The 27,157-nt window shown below is 41.5% G+C and overlaps 1 protein-coding gene across 2 annotated transcripts in view; it reads right to left on the minus strand.

The window, feature by feature from the left end:
- Positions 1-27,157, minus strand: part of fbn1 (fibrillin 1) — a 66,747-nt gene that overhangs the window by 38,658 nt on the left and 932 nt on the right. The window contains exons 4-17 of one of the 2 annotated variants that reach the window (XM_085273824.1): positions 25,365-25,447; positions 24,486-24,584; positions 23,678-23,773; positions 21,940-22,035; positions 8,070-8,267; positions 6,940-7,065; positions 5,735-5,860; positions 4,559-4,711; positions 4,101-4,301; positions 3,513-3,665; positions 3,315-3,434; positions 3,104-3,229; positions 2,763-2,885; positions 1,743-1,865 (exon numbers count right to left, since the gene is read on the minus strand). In XM_085273824.1, the coding sequence (XP_085129950.1) occupies positions 1,743-1,865; positions 2,763-2,885; positions 3,104-3,229; positions 3,315-3,434; positions 3,513-3,665; positions 4,101-4,301; positions 4,559-4,711; positions 5,735-5,860; positions 6,940-7,065; positions 8,070-8,267; positions 21,940-22,035; positions 23,678-23,773; positions 24,486-24,584; positions 25,365-25,447 (1,823 nt within the window). Of the gene's footprint in view, positions 1-1,742; positions 1,866-2,762; positions 2,886-3,103; positions 3,230-3,314; positions 3,435-3,512; positions 3,666-4,100; positions 4,302-4,558; positions 4,712-5,734; positions 5,861-6,939; positions 7,066-7,593; positions 7,881-8,069; positions 8,268-21,939; positions 22,036-23,677; positions 23,774-24,485; positions 24,585-25,364; positions 25,448-27,157 lie in introns of those variants that run through there. The other variant, XM_085273833.1, reaches the window with a different exon arrangement.

Raw genomic sequence — 27,157 nt, forward strand, 5'->3', positions numbered from 1 at the left:
GAGACAGAAAGTTCTTTGAGTGCTGATCAACATGTGCTCAGTAACTGCAGTAAATGTGCAGGAACAGCACAGGTTGATGGTAAAGGTTAATATGACGTGAATACTCTCTGCTTTATCACGTTCATCTTTGCTGAATTTTAGCACAGAATGGGAAAAAATATGTACGCTTGCTGGTAAACATCTGTAGACAGTTGTGGGATTAACCCATCTTACAAGTATGTTCAGTCTGTGCTTTCAGGTGCTTCGAAAAGTGGAACAAACGCTTTCATCACCGGCTTGTCCTTTGTTGGTTAAAACGGTCACATGTACTGAAGTCTTCGCCAAAGCACTTAAAGTTCTTTTACTTATTTCTTTCTTAATGTGCTGGTTGTTCCTATTAAATATGAACAAATTTTCAAATATTGACATCATGGTATGTACAAGTAATCAAAAGCAAATTTTCAGTCTGCTCTAAACAGTTTCAGACAATGTTTTCTGTTCTTGGACTTGTGCAGTACAAAGTCTGGAGCCAACCATAATTTTTCATATTTTTCTTACAAAGAGCCAGATTTCTTGTATTTTTTTTAAAGTGTTCTTGAGCAGTAGTTGTCCAGTCTTAATGGAGGTCTTACAGAGATTTCTTTGAACATTGGCTTCTTTTTCACTCTACACTCCTGTTTATGTGTTGTTTTCTTTTCTGTTTGGTTTGGAGATAAAGTATCTGAATTTCAGGAGTGGGACCTCCAAACACGCTCCTTCCGATTCTTATCTGTATATGATCCCCCAGTTCGACAAGGTTTTCGTGCCCCAGCCTCCCTCCCCTTTTCGATTCTTTCACTTCTTCACCTCTATGTAGTACATGGGGATCAGCCAGGCCCGGGAGCCGCCGCCAGTCCCCTTCGAAACAAACCGCAGCTCCAGGACATGGGCCCAGCGAGTGAAAAGGCACATACGAAATAAAAAAAATGCACCTCAAGGGTTGAACCAGTGTTGTGTCTACACATAACAGACAACTTAGCAAAGAGACAATTTTAAAGTGTATCTTTATGCACCTTTATGCAGTCTATCAAATATACAATCTACAAAAAAAGTGAAAGATAGTAAAGTTTAATGGGTATAAAACTGTTATTCTTCACCAACAAGGTGATTTCCATATATAGCCAAGCACTTTTCATATCTTGGTATGCTGTGCAGATGTTCTTAGAAACTTGAGGAAGTGAATGAACTTTCCTCAGAAACAACTTCAGTGAAAAGGTGGCTGTCAAGAAGTCATTATTGAGGAAGGGGTACAGGTATGCCAAATTACACAAGAACTGGACCAAAAATCTGGACCAACAGGTATTTGGGAGTGATGAGTACAAATCTGAAACTTTAGGTTTTTTGGTTCATCGGTAAGTACAAACGTCAAGAGGTACAACAGTCATGGATTGGCCTCCCAAGTGCCCGGACCTCAAAGCTGTTGAAACAGTGTGGGATCATCTTGACAGTACAGTCCAAAAGTTGGAAGAACTTTGAAAGAAGAGCTTTGAATGTCCTTCAAGAAGCCCAGAGAACTATTCCTGGAGATTACTCAAAGAGATTACAAGAAAGCTAAATAAGAGAGTTCAGGCTGTGTTGAAGAATAAAGATGGTCACACCAAATATTGACTTATTAGAATTGTACAAACTCAACTTTTTGCTTTATTTTTAAAAAAAGAAGAAAAAAATGGTGGGATTATTCTTGACTCTTGATCACGCAATTCACTCTAGTTCCATGTACTCACCAACACAGACCCGTCCATCCAGGCCCACTGCCATCCCGGCCATACACTCACAGCGGAAGGATCCCTCAGTGTTGACACAGTGGCCGTTCATGCACATGCCCGGAGTCTCACATTCATCGATGTCTACAAATAGAGACAAGAAAAAACACTTCTGTATATATCTATATCAAACTATATACCTTTCTCTTCACAATATTACGAGGTAAGAAGATAAAACAGATTGAAATAAATAACTGATTAAAAAAAATGCAGCCACAACTCCTAAAATTTCAGCTTTGACTTCAGCTAAGAAAACGTTCTGTGTTCTCTTTGTTTTCTCACTGTGTTACAATAATTACGATAACGAGCATACACCATGATAAAGCATGCATGCTGAAGTCTGTGTTTATGAACGTATGTGTATGATGTGTATGTGTGTGTTCTGTTTGGGTGTCTTGGAGGACAGACAGACTGCGGAGAGAGACAATGAGGCCCCAGGGCCCCTTCAGACTACACATTTCATTAATGGCTGCATACATCAGCACATTTCAGCCACACTCTACTCTCCTGTTTATTTATTCTGTAATGACTTAACCAGGTCAGTGTCTCTGAAATCAAACGTCTGTGTCTGAGACCATGAAACTCTAGTTGCCATCTAAGGTTCGACATAGCTTCGGATGTTGGCATATACAATAGTTGTTGGCTATTACAGCATGTTAAAGCACGTAACAAGAAAAAGCCAAATCGTTTTTTCTTCTTTGCACTCAACAAGTTTAGGGCAGGCTGTCTGCTGAAATCTCAAAACAGGCGGGTCCCAACTATCCAACTATGTCCAACTGGCGTGCAAGGAAGCAAAGGGATTTTTCCAAGGCTTTTTAGGGGGATTTTTTTGCCCTGTGTGTTAAGAGTCATATAACAGAGCTATTAACATGCCAGAGAGGTAGTCATCCTCCAAGCTAGGCGAAAATGCAGTCAAGAGAATATCTTACTCAAAATACATTCTGCTGATGCTTCACTTTGTGGGCTTTTGGACAAACGTACCTACACACATGCGTCCGCTGGTGTCGAGATAGAACCCAGGTTTACAGATGCATCTGAAGCTCCCATCTTCATTGATGCACAGTCCATTGAGGCACATGTTCCTGATCAGACACTCATCCAGGTCTGTGGACAAAGAGGAACTAAATGATTTACCCTAGTTTACTCTAGTAACACTAGAGGTTTACTCTAGTAATAATTATTTTCAGTGATTGTGCATGATTTCACCCATTATGGTTCATGCTTCCACCACCTCTAACATATCCATGGTCCATTTGTCATAAATACTAAAGGAATCTTTACCCCATAGAGTAGTAAGTGACCAACATGAGAAGTTAACAGACCTTGACAGTTTTTGCCATCTTGAGAAATTTCAAATCCAGCATTGCAGACACAGTGGAAGCTGCCTTCAGTGTTCACACAGCGGCCATTGTTGCAAATACGACCATTGGCCACACACTCATCCAGATCTGGCAGGGAAAAAAGAAACAGATAGCACAATAAACATACACACTCTTAAAGTGCGCATATGTTGCATGTATGTAAATGTGTAACCTCGGCACTCGGTTCTGGTTGAGGTCGACTGGAATCCAGCAGGACACTGACAGATGTAAGAGCCGTCTGTGTTCACACATTCTCCGTGCGCGCATGGGTTCTTCTCGCATTCGTTATCATCTGGAAAGCAAGCATGAAATTTAACAGCCAAACGCATGCACTTTGAGTTTTGTGTTAAGAAAACTCGTCAGAACTCACCGATGCACTCTCCCCTTCTGTCCAGCCTGAAGCCCATGTTGCACTCACAGCGATATCCAACGCCTGGCGTGGGGATACATCTGCCATTCAGGCAGAGGTTACGAAAGGCCTGGCACATATTGGTGATATTCTGGGTTTGGATAATTACGGGACCTGATAGAACAAAATCACGCGAGCGTTTTTCGTCAAAACGTGAGGTAATATAACGAAAAATCGTATTTTTGTTTAGTTCAACATCTTAATTTACAGGAAGTGTAGCCAACACACCTGTTTCTGGCATATTACACATATGTAGTTTTACATTGCCAGATAAATCTCAACACTGCAGTAGTATAATAGTTGTGCAAAACAGTATGTCGGAATTTTTAAAGCCAAAGATTTTGGACATGTTTAATATAACTCTAAATACTACTATGCAGTTGTGTAAGGATGGTTTCTTTGAGAAAGGACACTCACTGCCATTCATTTTTTAGTTCAACGGTACCGGTTGTTTGTATATCAAAAGTTGGACGTTGATGGCAATCCAAGATCAATTGCAGGTTGAACATGCAAACATGAAGCAATCACGGGCAGAAAGCTGGGACATACCTGGCCTAGGTATAGGTATAGGTTCTACAGGTGGTCTAGGATAATCAGGCTGCACAGGTTGGACAGGGACCTTGATTGGAATTTGAGGAATGTCAGGCCCAGGATATGGAACCGGGTAGATGTTGGGTATGTCAGGGCTCCCTGGGACACGATCAGGTATCGGTGCACTGGGTATCTGAATGCACAGTTTCTGGTGCTCTTCTATAACAAGCATATTTGAAAAGCAGATAGAGGTTAGCTCTGAATTGTCTAGTGTGTGTGCGAATATGTGTGTACAAGTGAGTTTGTTTGTTAACTTGCATTTTATTCTTTGTAAAGTTTGTTTTTGTTGTTTTCATTGTAAATCTCCATAGATTCTCACAGATTTATTACATTTTTATTAAGAGCACTGATTTTGAGTATAATTAAATAACAATGCCACAAAGATCACAATACTTAAGCCATGTGAATGACTGCACCTGTTCCACGAATGGGGCACATTTCAGGGGTGGACCCATCAGACCAGCAGCGTCCACTATCACAGCAACACTGCATTTTGGTCAACAGCTGTGAATTTTGGTTGGCGCAGCGCCCGTTCAGCAGGCTGGCGTAGCAATACCCACCACGAGCATCTGTGGGAAACGACACAGCAGGAAGTCGGTTAAATTAACCGCGCCGCATGGAATATGGCATGTGCTGTCTGCGTGGTGAGCAAATTGGCAAGAGTACAATCAGAAAAAAAATTGTTGTTTTTGCTTCAGATTTTCCATCATTTGGAAGGTGGAAGCCACTTCCAATAGTCCTCATTTCCTATTTATATGAACCCTTCCTTCATCCTGCAGTTTTTGGCACTGTGTGCCAGCATGACTCACACTCAAGTTGCGCATTAACATAAATATATCATGTTTTGTTTCACACCCAGACCATCCGGGGCAGATTTCATGTGGAGAAAATGACAGCCTAAACTACAGATCGCTTGCTCCAGTTCGACAAGATGTCAGGCACAGAACTGCTCGCAAGCAACCACGAGGTCTTAAGGGGGTCGGGCGAGAAGTGTGACTGCATGAGAAACAGACGAAAATGTTTTGGGCAAAAGTTTTCTGGAAACGAAACACACAGACATTCCTTCCTCAGGAACACGCTCTCCTGGGGGGGAGTAATGTGACTGCATGGTTGCATATGTTTGTGCGTGTGTGCTGTATGCACGTGTATGTGCAAGAGGCTGCTCTGACCTAATTTTTTTCCTGCTCTGGTTTTAGGGCGAAAATGAGCTTAACTAGGAAGCATACAGGAGTTTTCTTTACGAAGACGTACATAGATTTAGCGTTTTCCAGCTGTGTAGAAAGTCACCTGGAAATAAGACTTCATTTTACTTCTCTCATCACGTGCTCGCCACAGCTTGAAGAGAGTTTAACTCAACAAGTGACTATTGACCTAAATTCTACCAGCTGGAACTTTGGAGAGCTTCCTTTCTCTGCTTTCAGTGCCAAGAAGAACCAAAATAGAGTGGAAAAAGGAAAGAGAATGAAGCAGCATCTTTTGCTTTGTCTCCTATTTTGTCATGCCTAATAATGACTGCAACTATGAACACAAGCAAATCACACGCAATGAAACTTGCAGCTCTTTGGAGTGGAAAAGTGGACAGGTGGACTCACCTATACACCTGGATCCATCCACTGAGGTATAAAAGCCCTGGGGACATTTGCAGAAGTAGCTGCCGACAGTATTAGAGCATTCACCCACACCACAAATACCTGGAATGTTTGAGCACTCGTCCAGATCTGCGAAAGAGGAGAGGAGAGGAAAGTGAAAACTATCTTGAAACGTGAATTTCTCCAAAACTAGAGCATGCGTTGGCAGGAACAATGGAAATGAGGCATTGTCACAGGATATCAAATCCAGGGACCTCCGTACCTCTTCTGTTAGCACCATTAAACACCAAACGCACACCATGGAGCACAAAAGTCTGCAGGAATAGCGCTGTGACTTCGACACATTTGAAATATTTCTTACAAAGTGCAGAAGTTTTCCAGTAATTATTTCTGGGCATTAAAATAGCACACATAAAGTAAAGAAGTGTCCGATTACCTTTACCTTTCTCTGAGCTTAGGCCTTGAAATTATTACATACACGCCTAACAGACAATACATTTCGCAGGATCGATTTAGGCCTATATTTGTGGACGAGTAGTAAAAATTTTCCAGCAAAAGCATTAAAATCCATGTGAGTCCCACAGCAGAGGGAGAAAAACGTGTTTTTATCAAGTAATCCTGAAACTGAGTCTAATTAGGATTCATGGTGCAGATCAACCATGTTGATTACAACTGACAGCAATAATTAATGCTAATAACGAATTTTAATAAGGTGAAACATTCAAAGCAATAAAACAGAAGTATTGTAAAGAAGAGACGTAAGTTAATGATGAGTATTTCAATAAAACAAACACAATATTAGCCTCCCAAATCTAATGTCCATACCAGACTTAGTTAGTCTGGAGCAGCAACTTACATAGTCTAGCTTTAACATTTGTATAGAAGGGGGAAAATTCTTTTCAAAATTCATCAGCATTTCTTTCAAACATCAAAATTGAGTGTTACATGGGGTTACTGAGAGAAACCAGAGCGCTGCTTTGCTTTAATTAGGCTTTTTTCAAGGGAAGGGCAAAAATGTGGCTTATGTGTGGTCTTTCCTTACAAAGTAATAATCAGACTACCACGACTGAGGTGAAGTTAACCACATCTTGGCGGATGTGGCTTTTAACTGTCTCAACTTTTACGGATTTAAAAAATATCCGAAGGTCTACTCTGTCATTCAAGCTGACACCGAAAACCAGACAGTTCATGGCTTCACTGTTGCTTACCTTCACATTTCTGCGAGATCTCGTTGAACTTGTGCCCAGCGGGGCATTTACATTCAAACGATCCAACAGTGTTGATACAATTTCCGCCTTGACAGATGCCAGGGATGGCCTGGCACTCATCCACATCTGTACATGCATATCACAGAATTAATACTCTAACACAGACATTATTGTGGTAAAATAAACTTAGAAGAGGAGCAGGAAGTTAATACACATGCTGACTGAGTTTAACGCACAAATGTGAACAGCCTTGGATGTACATGGGTCTGTTTTTACAGTCTCTCTCTGACTTTCCTGAGATCAACAGTATGACAAACGAAAAGAAACAGGGGGAGAGGAATTTCTCCAGCAGAATGAACAAAAACTGCAACCAAACTGGTAAAAAAAACAGGAATGAAGTGAATATAGAAAAAAAAAAGGCTGACTGTAAAGCATCAGGTTCGATACATTTATGATCACACGCACATGAAGACTAATGTACATAAAGATGTTGCTTGAAAGGAGGGTCATGATGACGCCATTTGTGAGGTGACCCGGACCATCAGGTTTGTGCAGCTTTCTAATCTGTTACTTTGTCAGTGATGCTGATGATTAAATGAAATTCATTTAATGAATGTGACAGACTAAAACGAAGGTCTCAGGCTGGAAACCTACAGGAGGCTGTGACCTGATGCTGTCTCAGAGTACTCCATGTTCCTCTGGGTCCTGGCTCAGGTCCGCCTCCCCTGCGGAGGTTCTGATGTTGTTGGGTCTGGAGCAGGCAGACACAGGGCCGTCTTACCAGAAATGAGCTCTCCCACGTGGCACCGCCACTGACCCGTGTTACTGACTCTGACAGTCCCGCCGCAGCGGGCGTCTGCGGGCATTCCATACACATGTGGGAGGCACTGCCACCCACCCCAATTTAACCCAATTAGAGCTAATCCTCTGGAAAAGGGATGGTGGGCAGAGCTCAGAGGGTGACAGAGGGAGGGGGGTGAAAGCAGACAAGGAGGGAGAAGGAGTTAAAGGAAAAGATGGCAGCAGCAGCACACTACTCAAAGAACGCAGAGGGTAGAGGGAGAGTAACAGAGAAAAAGAAAGATAGGAAAACAGACTGGGAGGCAGAGACACAGAGGAATAGACTTTACCTTGGCATGCCCCGGTGCGGTGGTTTGGTATGAACCCTCTTCGACAGGGGTGAGGCTGGGCTGGGCACATCTCACAGGGGTGACCCCACGCCCGTCCCACTGTGGCGCAGCACAGAGTCTTTGTGCACACAATGCCCGTGAGCTGTCCTTGACACATCTGGTTATTTACTGAGGCAAAGCACGGCCCGGTGCGATAGTCTGCAGAGGTAAAAGGGTGATGTTTTTTAAACCCAAAGCAAAAAGACAGGTTGTAAGATTAGGCCAAAGAAAAAGGTTGAAGCTGGAGCTTAAAATCACAGAATATGAACATTATCCTGAGTGAGTGAGCGAATGGCTGTCTGGCATACTCAAACTCAATGTAATCTCACATGACATCTACAACACACTTAGATTATAAGTGATAAAGGGCCTGCAGAGCAGACGGTAACGCACTCCATAAAGCATGCATTGTATTTTCCTGGCATTTTAATTGGTCTGGCTCTCAGGTGCACTGTTCGTGAGTGTGTGTATGTGTGAGCGTGTCTCTGTGAGTGTGTGTATGTGTGCGCTTGTCTGTGTGAGTGTGTGTGTGTATGTGAGTGAGTGAAAGAAAGAAAGAAAGAAACAAGAGATAGGGAAGAGGTCTGGAAAACCTTTTAAAGTTGTGTGGGCGGCTATGGAGAGCAACGGACACAAGCAAGGACAAGAAAATTCAGTCTGTTGCTTCTATTATATGATCACCGGCTCATTAGTTACCGATGCTACTGCTATTCTGTAAAATGTCACATTTACCATCAGCAGTTTGCTACCTTTTGCGATTTTCTTAATAATCCACAATCTAGGGTATAGATCATCATCCCTAAAGCCACCGGAGGCTGGCTGGCTGGCAAGGGTGTGTCTGTGGAACACAGTAGGTGATTTCCACACTAGCTACTACAGCCTAGAATTAAAACTAAAAGGCTAATAATAAATAACAGAGTGTAAAGAAAGTCCCTCCATCAAGACTATTCATCTCTCCTTCCCTTCAAATCAGATTCCCTAGAGCCGACTGCTTGCTTTATCTAACCCCTCTTTTTTCCACTCTCTCCTTACAAGTCCCAAGGAGTTTACACAATCATTTACTCTTATCAGGTGAAGGCCTGGAAGATGAAGATGGAACAGAGATAGGGGCACAGAAGAAAAGGGTAGGAGGGGGATACATCTTTCCCAAAAGAATCTGGACATGAGCCAAAGACAAAAATCATTTCCACATTTCACAGCAGACAACAGACAGTAAGGAAAAAGGGAGACCAGTTCCAGCAGCGCAGTCGTTTAAAACAAACGAGACATTGTGAGTTTCCCATGTGGACCGGGGCCCAGCCCAGTCCCGTCACGTGCACCCCAGCCTCCACCGTCTCTCTGCCTCTGGCACCAGTACTGTGTGAAACAGAACTGGGTCATCTCTCTTTCTCACTCCCCTCCTGCTCAGGCTCAATTGGAGACCAAATGCTTTTGATTCTTTGTCTACTTCTCCCTCCAACAAGCAGCTGAAAGTAGCGCAGTGCATTTACTCAAGCCCAGTTTGAAGATACTTGAACTTTACTTGAGTATTTCTATTTTGGAAAACCTCCATGAGACACTCCAGGATAATGTCTCTTTCTTGAACAATAATAACCTGAAAGTTACCAAAAAGTCAACAATCAGACTGCAGGCTAAACACAACCCAGTGCGACACTCCCATGTTTTGCCACTTTTGTGTTAATTCCCAGTTTAATTAATTTAAATTTGTGCTGAATGTTGCTCCCTGATTGCTCATAGGATGTGAGAGGCAGCCCACACCTTAGATGCAATCTGAAAGGCAAACGAGGGCTCTACCTCTTCATTGGTTTAATTTTTCATGCTGTAGTACATTCATGGGACCCTTAGCAAAACAAATCCAAGCACACATTGTAACACGACTTCACCTTTTTGCAAAAAATACTATATAATGAAAAAGAAATAACTTACATATGTTGTACAGCAGGGGTGATTCTAGGTTCAAAAGTTTAGGGGGGCTCAGCTCCCAATCATAATGTCAGCAGTTCCTAGTAATTATTATTAATGCAACATGCTGTTTACAAATGTAATCAACCCTTTTCACATTTACAAACCTAAATTTACTTAGATACACATTACAGTGTTACCTTCAAATGCAAACTATTTTAGGGTGGAGCCTTTAGTTAAAGAAGATAAGGAACCATTTGTGCCAAAGGAGACAAGATGAGAAACATACACAAAACTAGGGCTGAACGATTATGGAAAATAATCTAATTGCGATTTTTTGCCCCAATATTGCGATTGCGATGCGATATGCGATTATTTTTTAAGGTCTTTGTCTTCTGTATTATTAAACAAAGACAAGCAATACATCATATAGTATGGCCAATACTATATTACATTAATTTTAAACTGTTCTTTCCTGGAAGACAGACCTCTGTTATGATGACATGAGGTGATGCATGAATTGATGACTGACATTTTTATTTAACTTCTTCAATCACAACAGTATATTTGAACATACACAATAGTTTATTTTTAGCTTACAAACATCTGAGCATAAAGTGCTGACAAGGAACCCTGGTGTAAACATTAAAATGAAAGTCAGTACAATGTGCAGATTGCAGAAATATATATAAAAAAAATCAGTGGCTTTACCACACTCAGTTTTTCGACATCTGTGAACTACTAGACAGTCATTAAATTAAAAAATAATATTAAATAAATAAAACTAATAAATAAAAAATACACACATCTTACTGATCTCTGCAGTCAGTAACATTACACATAAAGTGCAAACATAATAGCAATTGTATAAACACACACACAAACACGCCTTTAAAATTTAAAGGCGTGAAATTGGACGGTCTAGTTCTGATTAGCGTCACCGCTGTCTCGGTGGAGTTTAATAAACTCGGCCGTCTGCTTCTTGCTATCTAAAATATAACCAGACACTGGTGTAAATTCTCGACTGTCTCATACTTCTGTTTAATAAGTTTTCTGTTTGACGTTTAGTCAGCTGTGTGAAAACCAAGGAGGAACCCACCCGGGGGATTAATAAAGTTTTATTTTATCTAATCTAATAACTTTAATCTCAGCCAAACCGATTTACTCACGAACAAACAAAACACTGAAAAAAGCCCAACAATAACATTTTTAGGTTGTCTAAGTGACTTATATATTACGTTTAACCCGAGCAGCGAAACTCCGCGGTGATCTGAAAATGATGTGCCGGGAGTTGTGCCGTTCTCGGCCGCATCAGTAACCCTCGAGCTCCCGGCTAGCTGTCGAGCTGGTGGGTAGCAGACGCCTCTGAAAATGTCGAAGCACTTTTGCAAATATGGGATATCTTGATAAACCGAGCAGATATTTGATGTTTACACAACTACTTTCTCGCCTGAAAATATGTTAAAAGTTTATTTTGTGACCCTGAAAGATTAGTATGAGTAATTTTAAAACTTAGTAGCGGCCGCCATTGCTGGAAACTGGAGTTTGGCTGGGCCGCGCTATGAATTCTGGGATATGGTAGTAATTTGGACAGCCTTCGGCGCGTCGCTGTGACGTAATCGGTCTACAAATGCGGCCTCAGGAGGATGCAGCCCATGAATTTGGACATGTCCAGAGTATAATCGCAGCCTTTGCGGTTAGAAAATTGCACTTGATCATGTCGCGATATTATCGCAAATGCGATATATCGTTCAGCCCTACACAAAACATGCAGTGTTTTAATCACATAGAAGCAGCCCACCAAATCATCAGTCACATAAAGTAGCAATATTCAGTACAGACACTGGAAAATCACCCCAGACCTGTACATGAAGCAAATTGGTAACAAAGTTCTTTTACCAGTTCACACAAACCCTTCCTTTATTATGCCGAATCAGCATAGCAGAAGAGTGTTATAGTCTGTCACATCAGTGTAGTGGCAACCATCCTGTTCATGCCATGTTTACAGTGGTATGAGTCCTGTAAAATGCTACCATTCATATCAATACGCTCTGTTTACAATGTCCAGTGGCGTTTTTTAAGTGTCCTACTGCAAAACATGCAAAGCATCCATGAAGTACATGAAAAACTACTTTGAGAAAAATAACTTTTTTTTCCCCAGCTAACTTCACGATTTGCTCCCTCGTTCTACCTGTCCATCCTCTTCACTCAACTAGCTAGGCAAACAGAAGCTACAGCTTTATAATTTTGGGTGAATTTGTCTACATTTACTCTTGTTTCTTTTTGCTCTCTCTCTTTGCTGTTTTCATTTTGCTCTCTCCCTTTTTTCCCTCTCTATACTCCTCTGTCACTCTTTGTACTATCACCCAAAAGCTAAACATTACAGTGAATAAAAGACATAAACGGATCACTATCAGTTTATAGCAATATTAAAACTGAATACAGGCTTTTGCTGGACATAGACAGGTAAGATCATTTTAACTTGCTGTCACCTGGATCTGGAGTTGTACTGTAAACAAACACTGAAGCCCAATTCAATCAGAACAGGAATGAACATTTTTTAGCAAACAAAAGTAATAAAGTATATCAGCTCCTCGGCTGGCAACTCCAAATATGTTTTACTCTACGTTAGCTAATATTAACACTATTTAGAGAACAATTTAAACAAAATAGGCACTTTATATGCATAACAATGCAATTATGAGAAGAGTTTGAACTTTTGCTATATTCCAGTTAAAGTGTGTTTTAAATCTGCATCATTGATTTGTGTCATCTTCGTCTTCTTTCTGCCGCAGCAATGAAAGTCTTATTAAGCGATTAATGACAAGCCACGCTGTTGAAGCAGCAACACCTCTGTGTGAGCGCACTGTAACATCATGACATCAACAATACTGGACATAAAACCTGTTTTCATCCTATCCTGTACTGTCATCAATGGAAAAGTTAGGGGGAAAAGTTATTAATACTATTAATATTTTTTTTAGGGGTGCTCTGATAAAAAACGGGTCTAAACTCACCCATGTGAGTAGTAAATTAAAGCACTTCCAGCAGTTGATTGGCTAGGCACAGCAGAAATAACGAAATATCGAAATAAGTAGGTAGCAGAAAAGCTTGTCAGTATTAAAGCCAATCAATTCATCTATAATATTCTACCCTTCTAACATAATTCATGTTTTACAAGTTATCCTCTAATAATGAAGCTGCCAGTCAAGCGATCACATCTGATTGGAATAAATGTCTCTTCATAACATTTTTATTGAAAAAAGCAGCTAGCCTGCAGATAGATAGCAGTGGAAAACAAGTTACACCAGCAACCTAACAAGACACTTGCAAATATGAGATTCTGTAAATGCGAAGCTGTGCAGCTTGCTTGCTCTAGCAGAGCTCGCCAGTTCTAATGTGGGTCGGATTTGTGAAACTAAAAAATTTCAGCATTTGCAGTCATTGTTAAAATATGTTGGAGGAGGAAAATGGTTGAGCAGACTGTAACTTCTGAGGAGTGGAGATGTGTACATAACCTTTATTTTCTTTATTGCACAGAAGGACAAGAATGTGATGGTAAAGTAGAAAAGTCCAGGACAAAAACAACTCCACTGCTGCTAACTCAACATCAGCTCTTTGCAAGCATCTGCAAAGACAGCATGCTAACACAAAGCTAGCAAAGAACCCAGAGTGATGGTAGAGCTAAAGGTATGCAGACTTCAGCCCGGCAGCCAGAGCTTGAACTTCAATAAGTAACAAAGGCAGTAATAATTAATCAGGCTTCACTTCTAAAGCTTTAGCTTAGTCAAGACCAACCTGTCCACAACTGGTAAACAATACCAAGCAGGAAAAAACACAACTAGTCAAGTTAGATTCTTTTGCATTGTTAAAGTATTGTATGGTCAGGAGCCAAAAGCTAACAACTGTGAATTGCTATAAAATGGACAATCATGGTAACAATGTAGAATCAGTTGAATAAGGCCCTGGTCACACTGATCTAGAGACCAGTCTGCAACCATCTGGCAATCAATGGTCGTGAGGGGAAAATCAGTATTTCTGCACCAGTTGGCAAAAAGCTATTTTTCGTTACTTTGGTTGCTAGTATACTGCTGCTGTTGTAGCTTGATCAGGATTGACGGATATGTCTACAAACATAAATACTCAAACACACAACTCTCAAGCAATGTGTACATTGCGCCACGCAAGAAACCTCAATACCTGCTTGACATTAGCTTGCTAACTCATCAAGAGTGAGAACATGATGACCTCGATGAAGACCACTAGCCGAAGTGTGCTCGTCAAGCAATAAAGTTGTTTATCACACTTCAAAAATTGCTGACGCTTCAATGTCTTCAAATGTTATCATCTTCTCTAGTCACCTTGAAAGTTGGCAAAGTTGTGCTTAACTCGGTTTGTATCAAGAGTTGCAAAACCAGCCATATGATGTTATTAAAATCACAGCTATGTTGCCTATGTTGCATGTTATCAATACAAGTATTCATAAGTATCAGTATTGATAAACAGGATCACTATTGATATCAATTAAATCGCGGTGTATCAATAGGTGCCACAGCTTTAAAAACAAAAGAAGAAATCATAAAACCAATTTTTATACTTCACTGGTAGCCAGTGACGAGAGCCCAGCACAGGGGTGATATGGTCTCCAAACTGCAGGAGAGATAAGGCTTGACTACACAAAAAGAACTGCAATAATCGAGGTGAGAGGGGGAAAAGCATGAACTATGAAATCTCCAACAGAAGGAAATGGTTATAATTTTGCAAGTGATCAAAGAGCCAGTGCTGACAGGAGTGGAATGATTTTGTTTTTGTGAAAATCTAGACTAGAAAGCCAAAGATTGCTTTAAAAAAGATATATTCAGGGGGAATTTTCTCCAGTATTTCCTGCTTTCACTCTATTTTCTTAACACAGAAATTTTGCCTAAGTTACTTAAGGGATCTACTAATCAAGAATGTTCTGTTTTAACTAACTGTGAGCCTTATTTTCTATCTAACACTATGTGCCTCATCTAAAATAACAAAGCGAAAATCTCTATGTAGGCAAAGCAGTTTGAGGAGCTATGGAAAGTTTTCACATGGAGCCCAGGCTGAGTGAGTGCAACAGGCTGTATAAAGAGAACTCAGGTTTCTCTTTTCATCAAAAAAAAAAAAGGTTGTTATGTCTTATTCACAATGCTCTAAGTACACAATCTAACTTGATATCTGCTTATTACAGCTCTTAGCTGAGGAGAGTGAGTGAGTGTTAAGGCAAAAGATCTGAGCACAAGATAAAGTAGATCCAAGCACTGCACTTAAACAGTCAGCTGAGGTAAACAGGGAGAGGCAGACAGCTGTAGGGTGAAAATGGTGTCATTTCATCCGTCATCTTACTGTCTCTCTGTGAACTGCATACAGCTGGGGGATCCACCCATGTCCTGTACATCTGGGAGTAATCGCACGTGCTCACACACAAACACGCTCACGCACACATGCACACACTTAAAAATTCTGCCCATGTCCCAACTCCTCATCCCCACTTCAGCCAGCGATGATCTCAAAAACACAGCAAAACTTGCAAAATGTTACTCTTGTTTTTGCCCCAGTTTGGAAAAACGTGGTGAGTAGCTGCTTTAGCTCCTTCAGTAAAGAAGTATCTTAGCTTCAAGACTTTGCGTTGACTCTGATTCGTTAGCTCTTTAGTGTTTGTTTTGAGGTTTGGTTACTTTTAGAACACAATAGAAATGCTCCTTCAGTGCCCGGCGAGTTTATGCACAATAACAGCATCATCGAGAAAAGAAACGAGGGAAAGCACGACGGGAAGTGGGTAAAAGAGTTTCCTGGATTAACTCCAGGAACACATACACAAAGATATCTGCACACCTTCTCCATATCCACCCTTCCTAAGTTTTTCCCTTGCAGATGGTGTTCATTACATACACCTTACATGCTTTTATGTGTGTGTAATTTGCATATGTTTGTGAGATTTGTGCATGTGTGTGTTTCATTGCACGTGTTATGGGTCTTAATATTTGGGTGGGGCCTTCCCTAATGGCATGTCAGCAGATTTCTTCATCCTCCCCGGACTAACAAATTGAACTCAAACACACACAGACATACACACTTGGGGGTGTCAGTGAGATGCTAAGAGAGCCCCTCAGCTGATTGACCCACTTCCCTGTTGTGCTCTGGCTGCTGACTTGTTGACTGTGTAACTCACGTGTAGCACCATTTCAGGCCAGTCTTTCCCCACCGTCTCAATGGTGTCATACTGAAAGCTCGACTTTATTGCTCCACAGTTAAATGACTCTACAGCCGGAGCACGGAGCCCTGCATGCAATCACCAATTCCACATTCCAACCTTAATCATATTTGCAACGAACAAAGAACACGTTCATGTACCAGACTGCATTTCCACTGCAGTCAGCTGTGCCTGGTGGTGGGACGACTGGTCAGCAGATCGCCAGCCAGTTTAGCACACACAGCTCAGTATGTTCATGCTGAGCCATGACAACGTCATGATAACGCTACAGCCGTGAAAACCTCGAACTCCTGAGTTTAGTGACTTCTGGTCACATGACGTGTGTGGAAAGCTTGTGTTCTTGCTAATGCGATAAGATAGAGCCATAATGGGACGCAGTTCTGTAAACTACATTAAGAAAACCCTGTGGGGTGTATGTATACATGTACTTTATGCATCTGTTTGTATTTATGTGAGAGCACAATGTCTTTCTCTTGGGAGGTAATGGATTATAGCCAAGGAAATTCCAGGGAAAGTAGCTTAACCAAAAATGCCACTGAATGCATCAGCCAACTTTCTCTGCTTCACTTAATTATGACCTAATCTCTATAAATATACATTCACTGGCCACTTCATTAGGTACACCTTGCTAGTATTGGACTGGAGCCTCGTTTGCCTTCATAACTACCTGGATTTTTAGTGCAAAGTTTTAAACAATGACACCTGGTGTGGCCGTCTGCTACTGTAGTCCATTTGCTTCAAGGTTCAACATGTTGTGCATTCAAAAATGCTCTTCTGCATACCCATACTGTTGCCTTCCTGACAGCTCAAAGCAGTCTGGCTATTCTCCTTTGACCTCTGATATCAACAAGACATTTTACCCAGAGAACTGCCAGTCACTGGACCTTTTTTCTTTTTTGGACCATTCTCTGTAAACACTAGAGAGGGTTTTGCAGGAAAATCACAGTAGATCAGTAGTTTCTGATGCATGCCACATGACAAAGCCACTTACAGTGGGGCAAAAAAGTATTTAGTCAGCCACCGATTGTGCAAGTTCCCCCACCTGGGCGATCGTGGCTCAAGAGTTGGGCGTTCGCCTTGTAATCGGAAGGTTGCCGGTTCGAGCCCCGGCTTGGACAGTCTCGGTCGTTGTGTCCTTGGGCAAGACACTTCACCCGTTGCCTACTGGTGGTGGTCAGAGGGCCCGGTGGCGCCAGTGTCCGGCAGCCTCGCCTCTGTCAGTGCGCCCCAGGGTGGCTGTGGCTACAATGTAGCTTACCATCACCAGTGTGTGAATGGGTGGATGACTGGATATGTAAAGCGCTTTGGGGTCCTTAGGGACTAGTAAAGCGCTATATAAATACAGGCCATTTACCATTTACCTAAAATGATGACAGAGGTCAGTAATTTGCACCAGAGGTACACTCCAACTGTGAGAGACAGAATGTGAAGAAAAAAAAAAAAATCCATGAATTCACATGGTAGGATTTGTAAAGAATTTATTCGTAAATTAGGGTGGAAAATAAGTATTTGGTCACCTCAAACAAGGAAAAACTCTGGCTCTCACAGACCTGTAACGTCTTCTGTAAGAAGCTTTTCTGTCCCCCACTCGTTACCTGTATGAATGGCACCTATTTGAACTCATCATCAGAATCAGAATCAGAAACTTTATTGTCATTGTCATGAGAACAACGAAATTAAGAATGGTCCCCGATCATTGCATCATCCCTAGCAATATCAAAATATAAATAAAACAATAAAATTCAATAAATAAAATAGATAGAATACTTAAAATACTAATAAGATATAACAGTAAAACATTCACATACATTCCCACACACATGCTTCAGACCGTGCATAGATTAACACAAGAGTGGCGTGATGGACATTTTTTTGTAGTATTCAGATGTGTTATTGCAGTTGGATAACAGCTGTGTTTGAGTCTATTAGTCCTTGCTCTGATTGCCCTGTACCGTCTGCCTGAGGGCAACAGTTCGAACAGGGAGTGGCCAGGATGTGAGGTGTCTTTTATGATGTTTTGGGCCTTTTTAAAACAGTGGGCGTTGTGTAGAACTTCCAGTGTGGGGAGAGGGCAGCCAGTGATCTTTTGGGCGGTGTTAATGATCCCTTGGAGTGCTTTCCTCTGAGCCCCTGTGCAGCTAGTGTACCAGATGCATATGCAGTAAGTTAGAACACTCTCAATGGTGGCTCTGTAGAAGGACACCAGCAGTCTCTGTGTGATGTTATTCCTCCTGAGAATTCTCAGGAAGTACAGTCTCTGTTGGGCCTTTTTCAGCAGCTCGGAGGTGTTCATACTCCAGGAAAGGTTCTCCTCTATATTGACTCCCAGGAAGCGGAAGCTTGCCACCCTTTCTACACAGTCCCCATTTATGAATAGTGGTTGGATCTCTGCCTTTTTCCTTCTGAAGTCTATTATGAGTTCTTTGGTTTTTGAAGTGTTGAGGAGGAGGTTATTGGCCTTACACCATGACGTCAGCTGCTCCACCTCGTCTCTGTACGTAGACTCGTCTCCCTTGGAAATGAGCCCCACCACTGTGGTGTCATCTGCAAATTTCACAAAGATGTTGCTGTGGTGGCGAGGAGTGCAGTCGTGTGTGTAGAGAGAGTAGAGCAGTGGACTGAGCACACAGCCCTGGGGTGTCATCTGTATAAAAGACACCTGTCCACAGCCTCAAACAGTCAGACTCCAAACTCCGCCATGGCCAAGACCAAAGAGCTTTCGAAGGACACCAGGAAAAGTATTGTAGACCTGCACCAGACTGGGAAGAGTGAATCTACAATAGGCAAGCAGCTTGGTGTGAAAAAATCAACTGTGGGAGCAATCATCAGAAAATGGAAGACATACAAGACCACTGATAATCTCCCTCGATCTGGGGCTCCACGCAAGATCTCATCCCGTGGGGTCAAAATGATCATGAGAACGGTGAGCAAAGATCCCAGAACCACACGGGGGGACCTGGTGAATGACCTGCAGAGAGCTGGGACCAAAGTAACAAAGGTCACCATCAGTAACACACTACAACGGCAGGGAATCAAATCCCGCAGTGCCAGACGTGTTCCGCTGCTGAAGCCAGTGCATGTCCAGGCCCGTCTGAAGTTTGCCAGAGAGCACATGGATGATACAGCAGAGGATTGGGAGAATGTCATGTGGTCAGATGAAACCAAAGTAGAACTTTTTGGTATAAACTCAACTCGTCGTGTTTGGAGGAAGAAGAATACTGAGTTGCATCCCAAGAACACCATACCTACTGTGAAGCATGGGGGTGGAAACATCATGCTATGGGGCTGTTTTTCTGCCAAGGCGACAGGACGACTGATCCGTGTTAAGGACAGAATGAATGGGGCCATGTATCGTGAGATTTTGAGCCAAAACCTCCTTCCATCAGTGAGAACTTTGAAGATGAAACGAGGCTGGGTCTTCCAACATGACAATGATCCAAAGCACACCGCCCGGGCAACAAAGGAGTGGCTCCGTAAGAAGCATTTGAAAGTCCTGGAGTGGCCTAGCCAGTCTCCAGACCTCAACCCCATAGAAAATCTGTGGCGGGAGTTGAAAGTCCGTGTTGCTCGGCGACAGCCCCAAAACATCACTGCTCTCGAGAAGATCTGCATGGAGGAATGGGCCAAAATACCAGCTACTGTGTGTGCAAACCTGGTAAAGACCTATAGTAAACGTTTGACCTCTGTTATTGCCAACAAAGGTTATGTTACAAAGTATTGAGTTGTATTTTTGTTATTGACCAAATACTTATTTTCCACCCTGATTTACGAATAAATTCTTTACAAATCCTACCATGTGGATTCATGGATTTTTTTTTTCACATTCTGTCTCTCACAGTTGAAGTGTACCTCTGGTGCAAATTACTGACCTCTGTCATCATTTTAGGTGGGGGAACTTGCACAATCGGTGGCTGACTAAATACTTTTTTGCCCCACTGTAAATCACATTTCTTCCCCATTCTGATGCTCAGTTTGAACTTCAGCAGGTCATCTTGACCATGTCTACATGCTTAAATACATTAAGTTCCTGCCATGTGATTGGCATACTAGATAGCATAATTGGGCAGCTGAATAGGTGTACCAAACAAAGTAGCTAGTGAGTGTAAAAAAAGTTACCTGAAGAAGGTTTCGGGTCAGATATCTGCCTGGCTAGACCAGAAGCCCAGAAATACTATTTAAGGCTCTATCATCAGATGATAGCCAATCAGTTCCCAGACTGGGCCGAACAAAATACCAGAAGAATAGCCAAAAAGCAAATTTATGGATTTCTATTTATTTTCTATCCACTATTTCTCACTAAAAAGTCAATCAAATAGAGGAAAAACATCATCCCACATTACCCTTAAAAGTTGAAAATACATTTTAATTCAGTGAAATACAGTTAGCTAGCTTGTAATTCTGAGCTGTTTCATTCATATCCTAAACGGACATCTTCAAAGTGCTGACAACAGTTGAAGCTAACAATAACACACAGAAAAAGATGCATATTATCAAAGAAAAGATGTAGAGATGAATTATTTTTTATTTTTCCACTATTTATACTCATCACTACAAAATCATCACTTTTATTGATTTGTTCTGGCTTTCATCATCTTAGATTTTGGCTAAACATGAACTGGCAATGGCATCAATGGATAACTCCATACAGTATATTACACTATGTTAAGAACCTGACTGAAATTGGAGGGTGGTCTCTAAGTAGTTGCCCGAAATACGCAAGTATACCTGTTTCACTCATTTAAAAATGTATCATCTCCTTGAATTCTCATCACCTTACATGGCGAATCAAACAGTTAAAAAAGTTATGGCCCCCTTCCCTCCCAGTGCATAATTATTTTGTCAGAAATAATTATATAAGACAAAACATGTTTTTTCCTTGTGCTTTTTTGTGTTTCTTGAAAAATATGACTATTGACAAGTTAATTTGTTGAAAAAAAGGCTTAATTTACATTCCTGCAAAATCTCACAAACACTCCAAAGACTCCGCAGCAAAGAGTAGAAACCCAGCAGACAAGTGTTGAGCAGCCAGATAAGTTGTTATTAGATACAGGCTAATGAACATACTAAAGTAAACCAATAGGCACATCTTCAGTTGGACTTAATTGACAGGCCTCCCAAGCATAGTTAGGATCTCGGCTTCTAATCCAAATATTAGTTTTAGTAGGTCACCATTTTGACCTCTAAAGGTCGTCAGCACAAGCACAAAACACGTACACTGAAAAAATGCTCACATTTTTGTTCAAACACATTGCAGGCTGCCCTTGGTTTGCGTGTGCTTGTATACTTTGGAGACTTTGCTCACATGTGCCAGAGAGCAACCACAGGAGGTTGGGAGGTCTTCAGTTAACAAACAGCTCACATTTAGAAAGACATTACATTCCCCAAAGCGTTGTTTCAGAGCAGATGTGGAAAATAATGGTAATTTCTGAGCTTGAGCTTAAAATTCAAATGTTCCACAACAAACCACATTCCTGGAGCCGATGGCATGACTAAGCAGGAATTGCCTTCAGTCAAAAAAAAAAACAAAAAAACACAACCACCACTCAATATCAAGTCACGTTTTTAAAGAAGCAGCACGTGTGCCTTTAAAAACTACTTCAGCAGCAGTGAGAAGTGAATGTAGAGCACAGGAACAGTTTCATGTAAAGTGAAGGAGGAAAATTCGGAGTAATGCGGTGTGGCGCTCATTACCTCGCTCGCACTGAGCTCCGGTGAAGCCGTACGTGCATACACATCTGTTGGGAGCCACGCACCTTCCTCCATTGAGACAGCCATTTTCACATACCGCTGGAGAAGAGAGAGAAATCGACAATGTCACAACAGGAGGACACCGCTGTGTAGATGGGGCCAGGATTTTGTTTTTGTAGGGTGTCACCAAATATAACTGATGCAAAGTGAAGGAATTCAGTAACACAATGATGTCACTAGTTGTGGTTAGGTGGAGCAAGAAATGAGCATCAAAAGTTTAGGCACATGCTCTTAGCTTTAAAACCATGGGAAAAAGACACCCAACCTACACACAGTGATCCTTTTCTATAGTGAAATTTAGTAAGCACAGTCATGTGAAAAAGAATATTTTCACAGGACTCATAACTCATGATTTAATACCAAATAAGCTGTATGATATTATTAGTTTCTCACATTGTTGTGTAGAATTTCTGACCCATTCTTCTTTACAGTGTTTGCTTCAGTTCATTGAGGTTTCCAGGCATCTGATTATACTTTGCTCTCTTAAGGTCCTGCAGCAATATTTTAAGGAGGCTGATATCTAGACCAGCGGTCCCCAACCCCCCGGGCCACTGACCGGTACCAGTCCATGAGTCGTTTGGTACCGAGCCATGAGAGTTGAGGCTCGGCTGTGAAATTCATGGTTTTTCAGGGTTTTTATCGTTTTAAAATAGTTACTTTTTTATCGTTTTTATCGTTAACTCGGTTTCCCTGGGTCTTTTCCCATGTGTTATGAATAAATCTTCTTTTTTTTGGTTTATTTTGTTGTATTTATCTGCGAAATCTTCAAGGCCAGTCCGTGAAAATATTGCCGGACATAAACCGGTCAGTGGCGCAAAAAAGGTTGGGGACCGCTGGTCTAGACTCTAACTGGGTCACTGCAGCACCTCAAGTGTTTTCTTTTTAAGCCATTTTATTGCACATTCAATGCTGTATACTGTCAGAATAATGATGCTTTAGCTGTCAGAGAGATGGCCTCTCATTTGACTCTAGAATACTTTGATATTCAGAGTTCATGGTCAGCTTAATGGCTGCAAGGCACCCAGGTCACAACACAAGCCCAAATCATCACCTCTCCTCTACCATGCTTCACAGTTGGTGTTAAGTGTTTGGTTTTCACCAAATGTGGCGCTGTAAATTACGGCCAAACCTCTCCATTCTGGTCGCACTTGCACAAAAAACATTATTCCAGAATTCCTTTGATTTGTTAAGATGCAAATTTTCAACCTTAATCTGTGCTGTTCTCTGACCTTGTGATTAGCTTGTCTGTCCAGTCTTGGGACGATTGTGGCGCTGTGTTAACACACATCTCAACGCTCAGAACAGAAATCTGCCAAAACCTCTGCTTCCACAGTGCTCACACTTGCTGATGATCAGTTAATCAGGTTCATTTGATTAGCAGCACCTGAGTGCTACTTATTCTCTGATTTCCCTTGAAAGCAGTAAGGCTTTTTCACATGACTATACACAGTGTTTTAATTAGACAATAAATTCTGTTCTTGCATTCATTAGCTCTTTTTTCCACCCAAATAAGAGTTGCCAGACTTGCTTCTAGAGGGCCTCAATGTTATTGACGCTAAGTTTTACTAAATAGCACTATTACAAGCTTGAGGGTAAAACAGAAACTCTAAGAAATAGAATTAAAAAGGAGGCAGATAATGATGAAGTTATTCAGAGTAATGCGTTTTATTATGAGCCTTACGTTGTCCACAGTGGTTTCCCACATAGCCCTTCTGACACAAGCACTGGTCCTCTGCACATGATCCCCCATTCATACACCGAATGTTACAGTGCTGGACTGTGGGAAGAACAAGACAAAGATACACACACACATGAACACAGACCAGCGTTAGGGTTCAGTTCAGTGTATCCAAACACATGCTGCAGATTATATTTACGACATCAACAAAACTGACACTGAACCATGTTTCTTAAACGTTATGCTTCTAGATATTTCCTAAAAAAATTTATGGTGTGTAAACAGATGAGCACACCAGGTTGAAGTGCGGTGAGCTGCAAGGGAGCGACATAGAGAAGATGTTGATGGTGGACATCTTCCAAAGCATACACACTCCCAGTCGACACTTACACACACCCGTTCACAAAACCCACAGGACCGGCCGCTAGTATCAAGGATGTGATTGCAACATATATCAGTTGCTTCAGTCTTAGGCAGTTAAAAGGGATGCGTTCAGGTTCTTTGCCCTGCTATCTCATATGCTAGTACACATAAGCTGGTGCCCATTACTCATGATAAGGAGAGAAAAACAACTGTGATTTTTTTTAAGTGCCAAAAAATCAATTCGATTGCAATTTCTGTAATAAAAGAAAATTTATATAAGATGGCATATTTTCTGTCATCCATTACTCCTATTTGCATAAATCATAATTATCTTTGTCTATTGCCCCACTCCCATTCCAGCCACCCACATTATATATTACAAAACTAATAACACTTCAATGGAGCTGATTCAGAAGAAAGTATATGAAAATGGAGGTGAGTGAATGACCTGACTTGGATCCACAGGATGGTGCGATCTGACCATTGGGGCAGGTGCACATATTGGGTCTGGAGCAGAAACCATCTCCACATGAACTCCGGCAGATGGCTGCAAATGAGAAAATGATACTCGGTCAAAGAAAATACAAGGCCAAATAACAAAGCAACGCTCACGTCACGGCGCCAGGACTTGACTTTATTTTGCGTTCGAGAAATTCTGATGTTGTGGGTCTGCTGCTTGTCAGCCTGTCCGCTGCCGGTTTTGAATTTCAGGTTAGAATATCAGTTGTTGCAGCTAAAACGCTGATCTTAACCTCATGCTAAACTCTCTTCTGTAATATTTCAAACACAGACCACAGTCCAAAGAAGGCCAAATCTTTCTTTTTGCCCTGATCGTGCTTTACTTGTAGAAGCTGACTTGGCAACGTTGCTGAGCTATTTTCTTCTGTGAGTTTTGTTACCATAAATGTTATGTGTTTTCAGTTGGTGTCGTCTGTGTTGCTCTGTTGTTCTCTTTCCCACAGACTTTTGTTGGCATGGTCCACTTCCCCCCCAGCTCCCATCAGGTAGAGTCCAGCCAATGAACCCTACTCCATGAACCCCACTGCTAAACAATGTCATTAGAGCTACGACCGGCATCCAGCCAGCGCTGCAATCACACAGCTTCTCAGACTCTCTTGTCTACTAAGTGAGTGAAGGCAGGTGAAGTTTGACAGAGCAAAATGTGGAGTCAATACAATTAATGACAAAGTATACCTGAAGTAACCACAGCCAGAGAAATAGACCAAATAAATTTAGGATAAAATAAATAAAAACTGAAATTTATGGCAAAAATTGATTTAAAATTGACAATGAGAAGTGCAAGTAGACTAATAGAGGTGATACTCACGAACAATGCACTGATTTCCTCCAGTCAGAGTCTTCCAACCTGGGCAGCAGTAGGCGTTGTTTCTTGAGCCGCACACATTTGGGCTGCAGACGATCAAAAAGTGATGATCCATGTCAAAAAAACTCAAGTATTTTCAAGACAAGTCCTTTAATTAAGATATATATCGAAGATCTGTCCAAGTGGGCTTGAAATTTGGCACACCAAACACTAATTACTCTATATTACTTACTCGTCTACATATTATTGAAACTGATGGTCTGTTTCTTGAAGCTTTTAAAACAGGTGGCAGGAATAATGGCACACTGCTCATGGACACTTTAATAGAATGGTAGTTGGGATCTGTCTGTGTTGTCCAAGCACAGCATCCATATTTTGTTAAATACACAAACACTGAGACCCTCCCAAAAATACTAACAATCAGGCATAGTGATAGATCAGGTGAGCCACAAAGTAAAGATAACCTGTAATCCCTGCTGATCACCTGATGAGCTGATCTGAAAGTCCACTGCACCTATACACAAGGCTCAACATAGTTTGTAGACTTTCACTTGGTAAAAACCACACAGAGTGAACTATTTATGCTTCTTTAGCCCAGAAACAGTAGCTGCACATCTGCAAGCTGCAAGCTGCTTTGCAACCCACCTTCATCTCGACTTCTCATTGTCATCCCGTTTCTCACTTAATACCAAATTCTTTGTCACCATGTGCCAGTAATAAGCCATGTATTACTGTAGAAGTAAATGACAATCTTAATCACAATCTTTTGTATGTACAAAGGAACTGCCTGAATCATATCCTAACAGTCCTCAAAAAAAAAACCACAAGCTGTCCATTGCTTTTACTTAGAAAGTTCTTGTGTGTGCCTGTGGTTCCCAAGCTTTTTTCACATGGATCTGATGTTCCCTTGCACAAATGACAGAACTAATTCTTTCATTTCTTAACTTTTTAAGTATCGAATAAAGCTGTCTGGTGTTCGTGTGTAAAACAATGTAGGGAACCACTGGAATATGCTATGATGTGAGCACAGCCACTATAAGAAATTTACTGCACCTGTACACAAAAATGTTTTATCTGACATGAAAGTGAACACCTAGTCCGTCCTCCCACCTACAGATGTTGAGCAGGTCGACATATGTGAACTTATAATCACTTTGCATACATTGACCAAGGGGTCAGTATATACATAATGTACACTGTAACTGAAACCAGACAATTGAAGCCATTTGGATGTTGGAAACAGTGGTAAGTCTGCATGACACAGTATGCAGCCTGTATGCACTTCCTGCACTGAACCCAGATGTTCAGATAGATTAACTTAAAGCATGTCAAATAAAAATGCCTGTGGAGAATGCTCATTGAGTTGTGTGACCTTCATCAGCTGTTTGCTGTCATCACTGAACACAAACGTTCTTTCTTTTCTGCATTGGTTTCCTCCTGTCTGTCTTTCCTTTCTGTCGCTCTCTCTTTCTCACACACACACACACACACACACACACACACACACACACACACAAAACCTCTCCAGCAGTGACCCACTGTGTACAGCTGCAGATGTGATTTATCCACAACTGGGGTGTGGTGTTTTTGGCTAGAAAGAGGATTAGGCTGTTACTCTCTTTCTTTCTCTCTCCCCCTCTCTCTCTCTCTCTGCCACAGCCACACGGCCAATGGCCTCCTTTGTTTGGATGTAATTTATTATTGCAGTCAGCAGGAATGTGATATTCTTGCCAGTATTTAATTACTAAACCTTTTCTCCAAACTTCCCATCACAGACAATGTCACTCATGGGTCCC

The sequence above is a fragment of the Mchenga conophoros genome, linkage group LG1 (assembly GCF_057382185.1).
Source record: "Mchenga conophoros isolate Kocher_MC1m ecotype Shallow Benthic linkage group LG1, M_conophoros_male_GT1.1, whole genome shotgun sequence".
In the NCBI taxonomy this organism is placed as follows: domain Eukaryota; kingdom Metazoa; phylum Chordata; class Actinopteri; order Cichliformes; family Cichlidae; genus Mchenga; species Mchenga conophoros.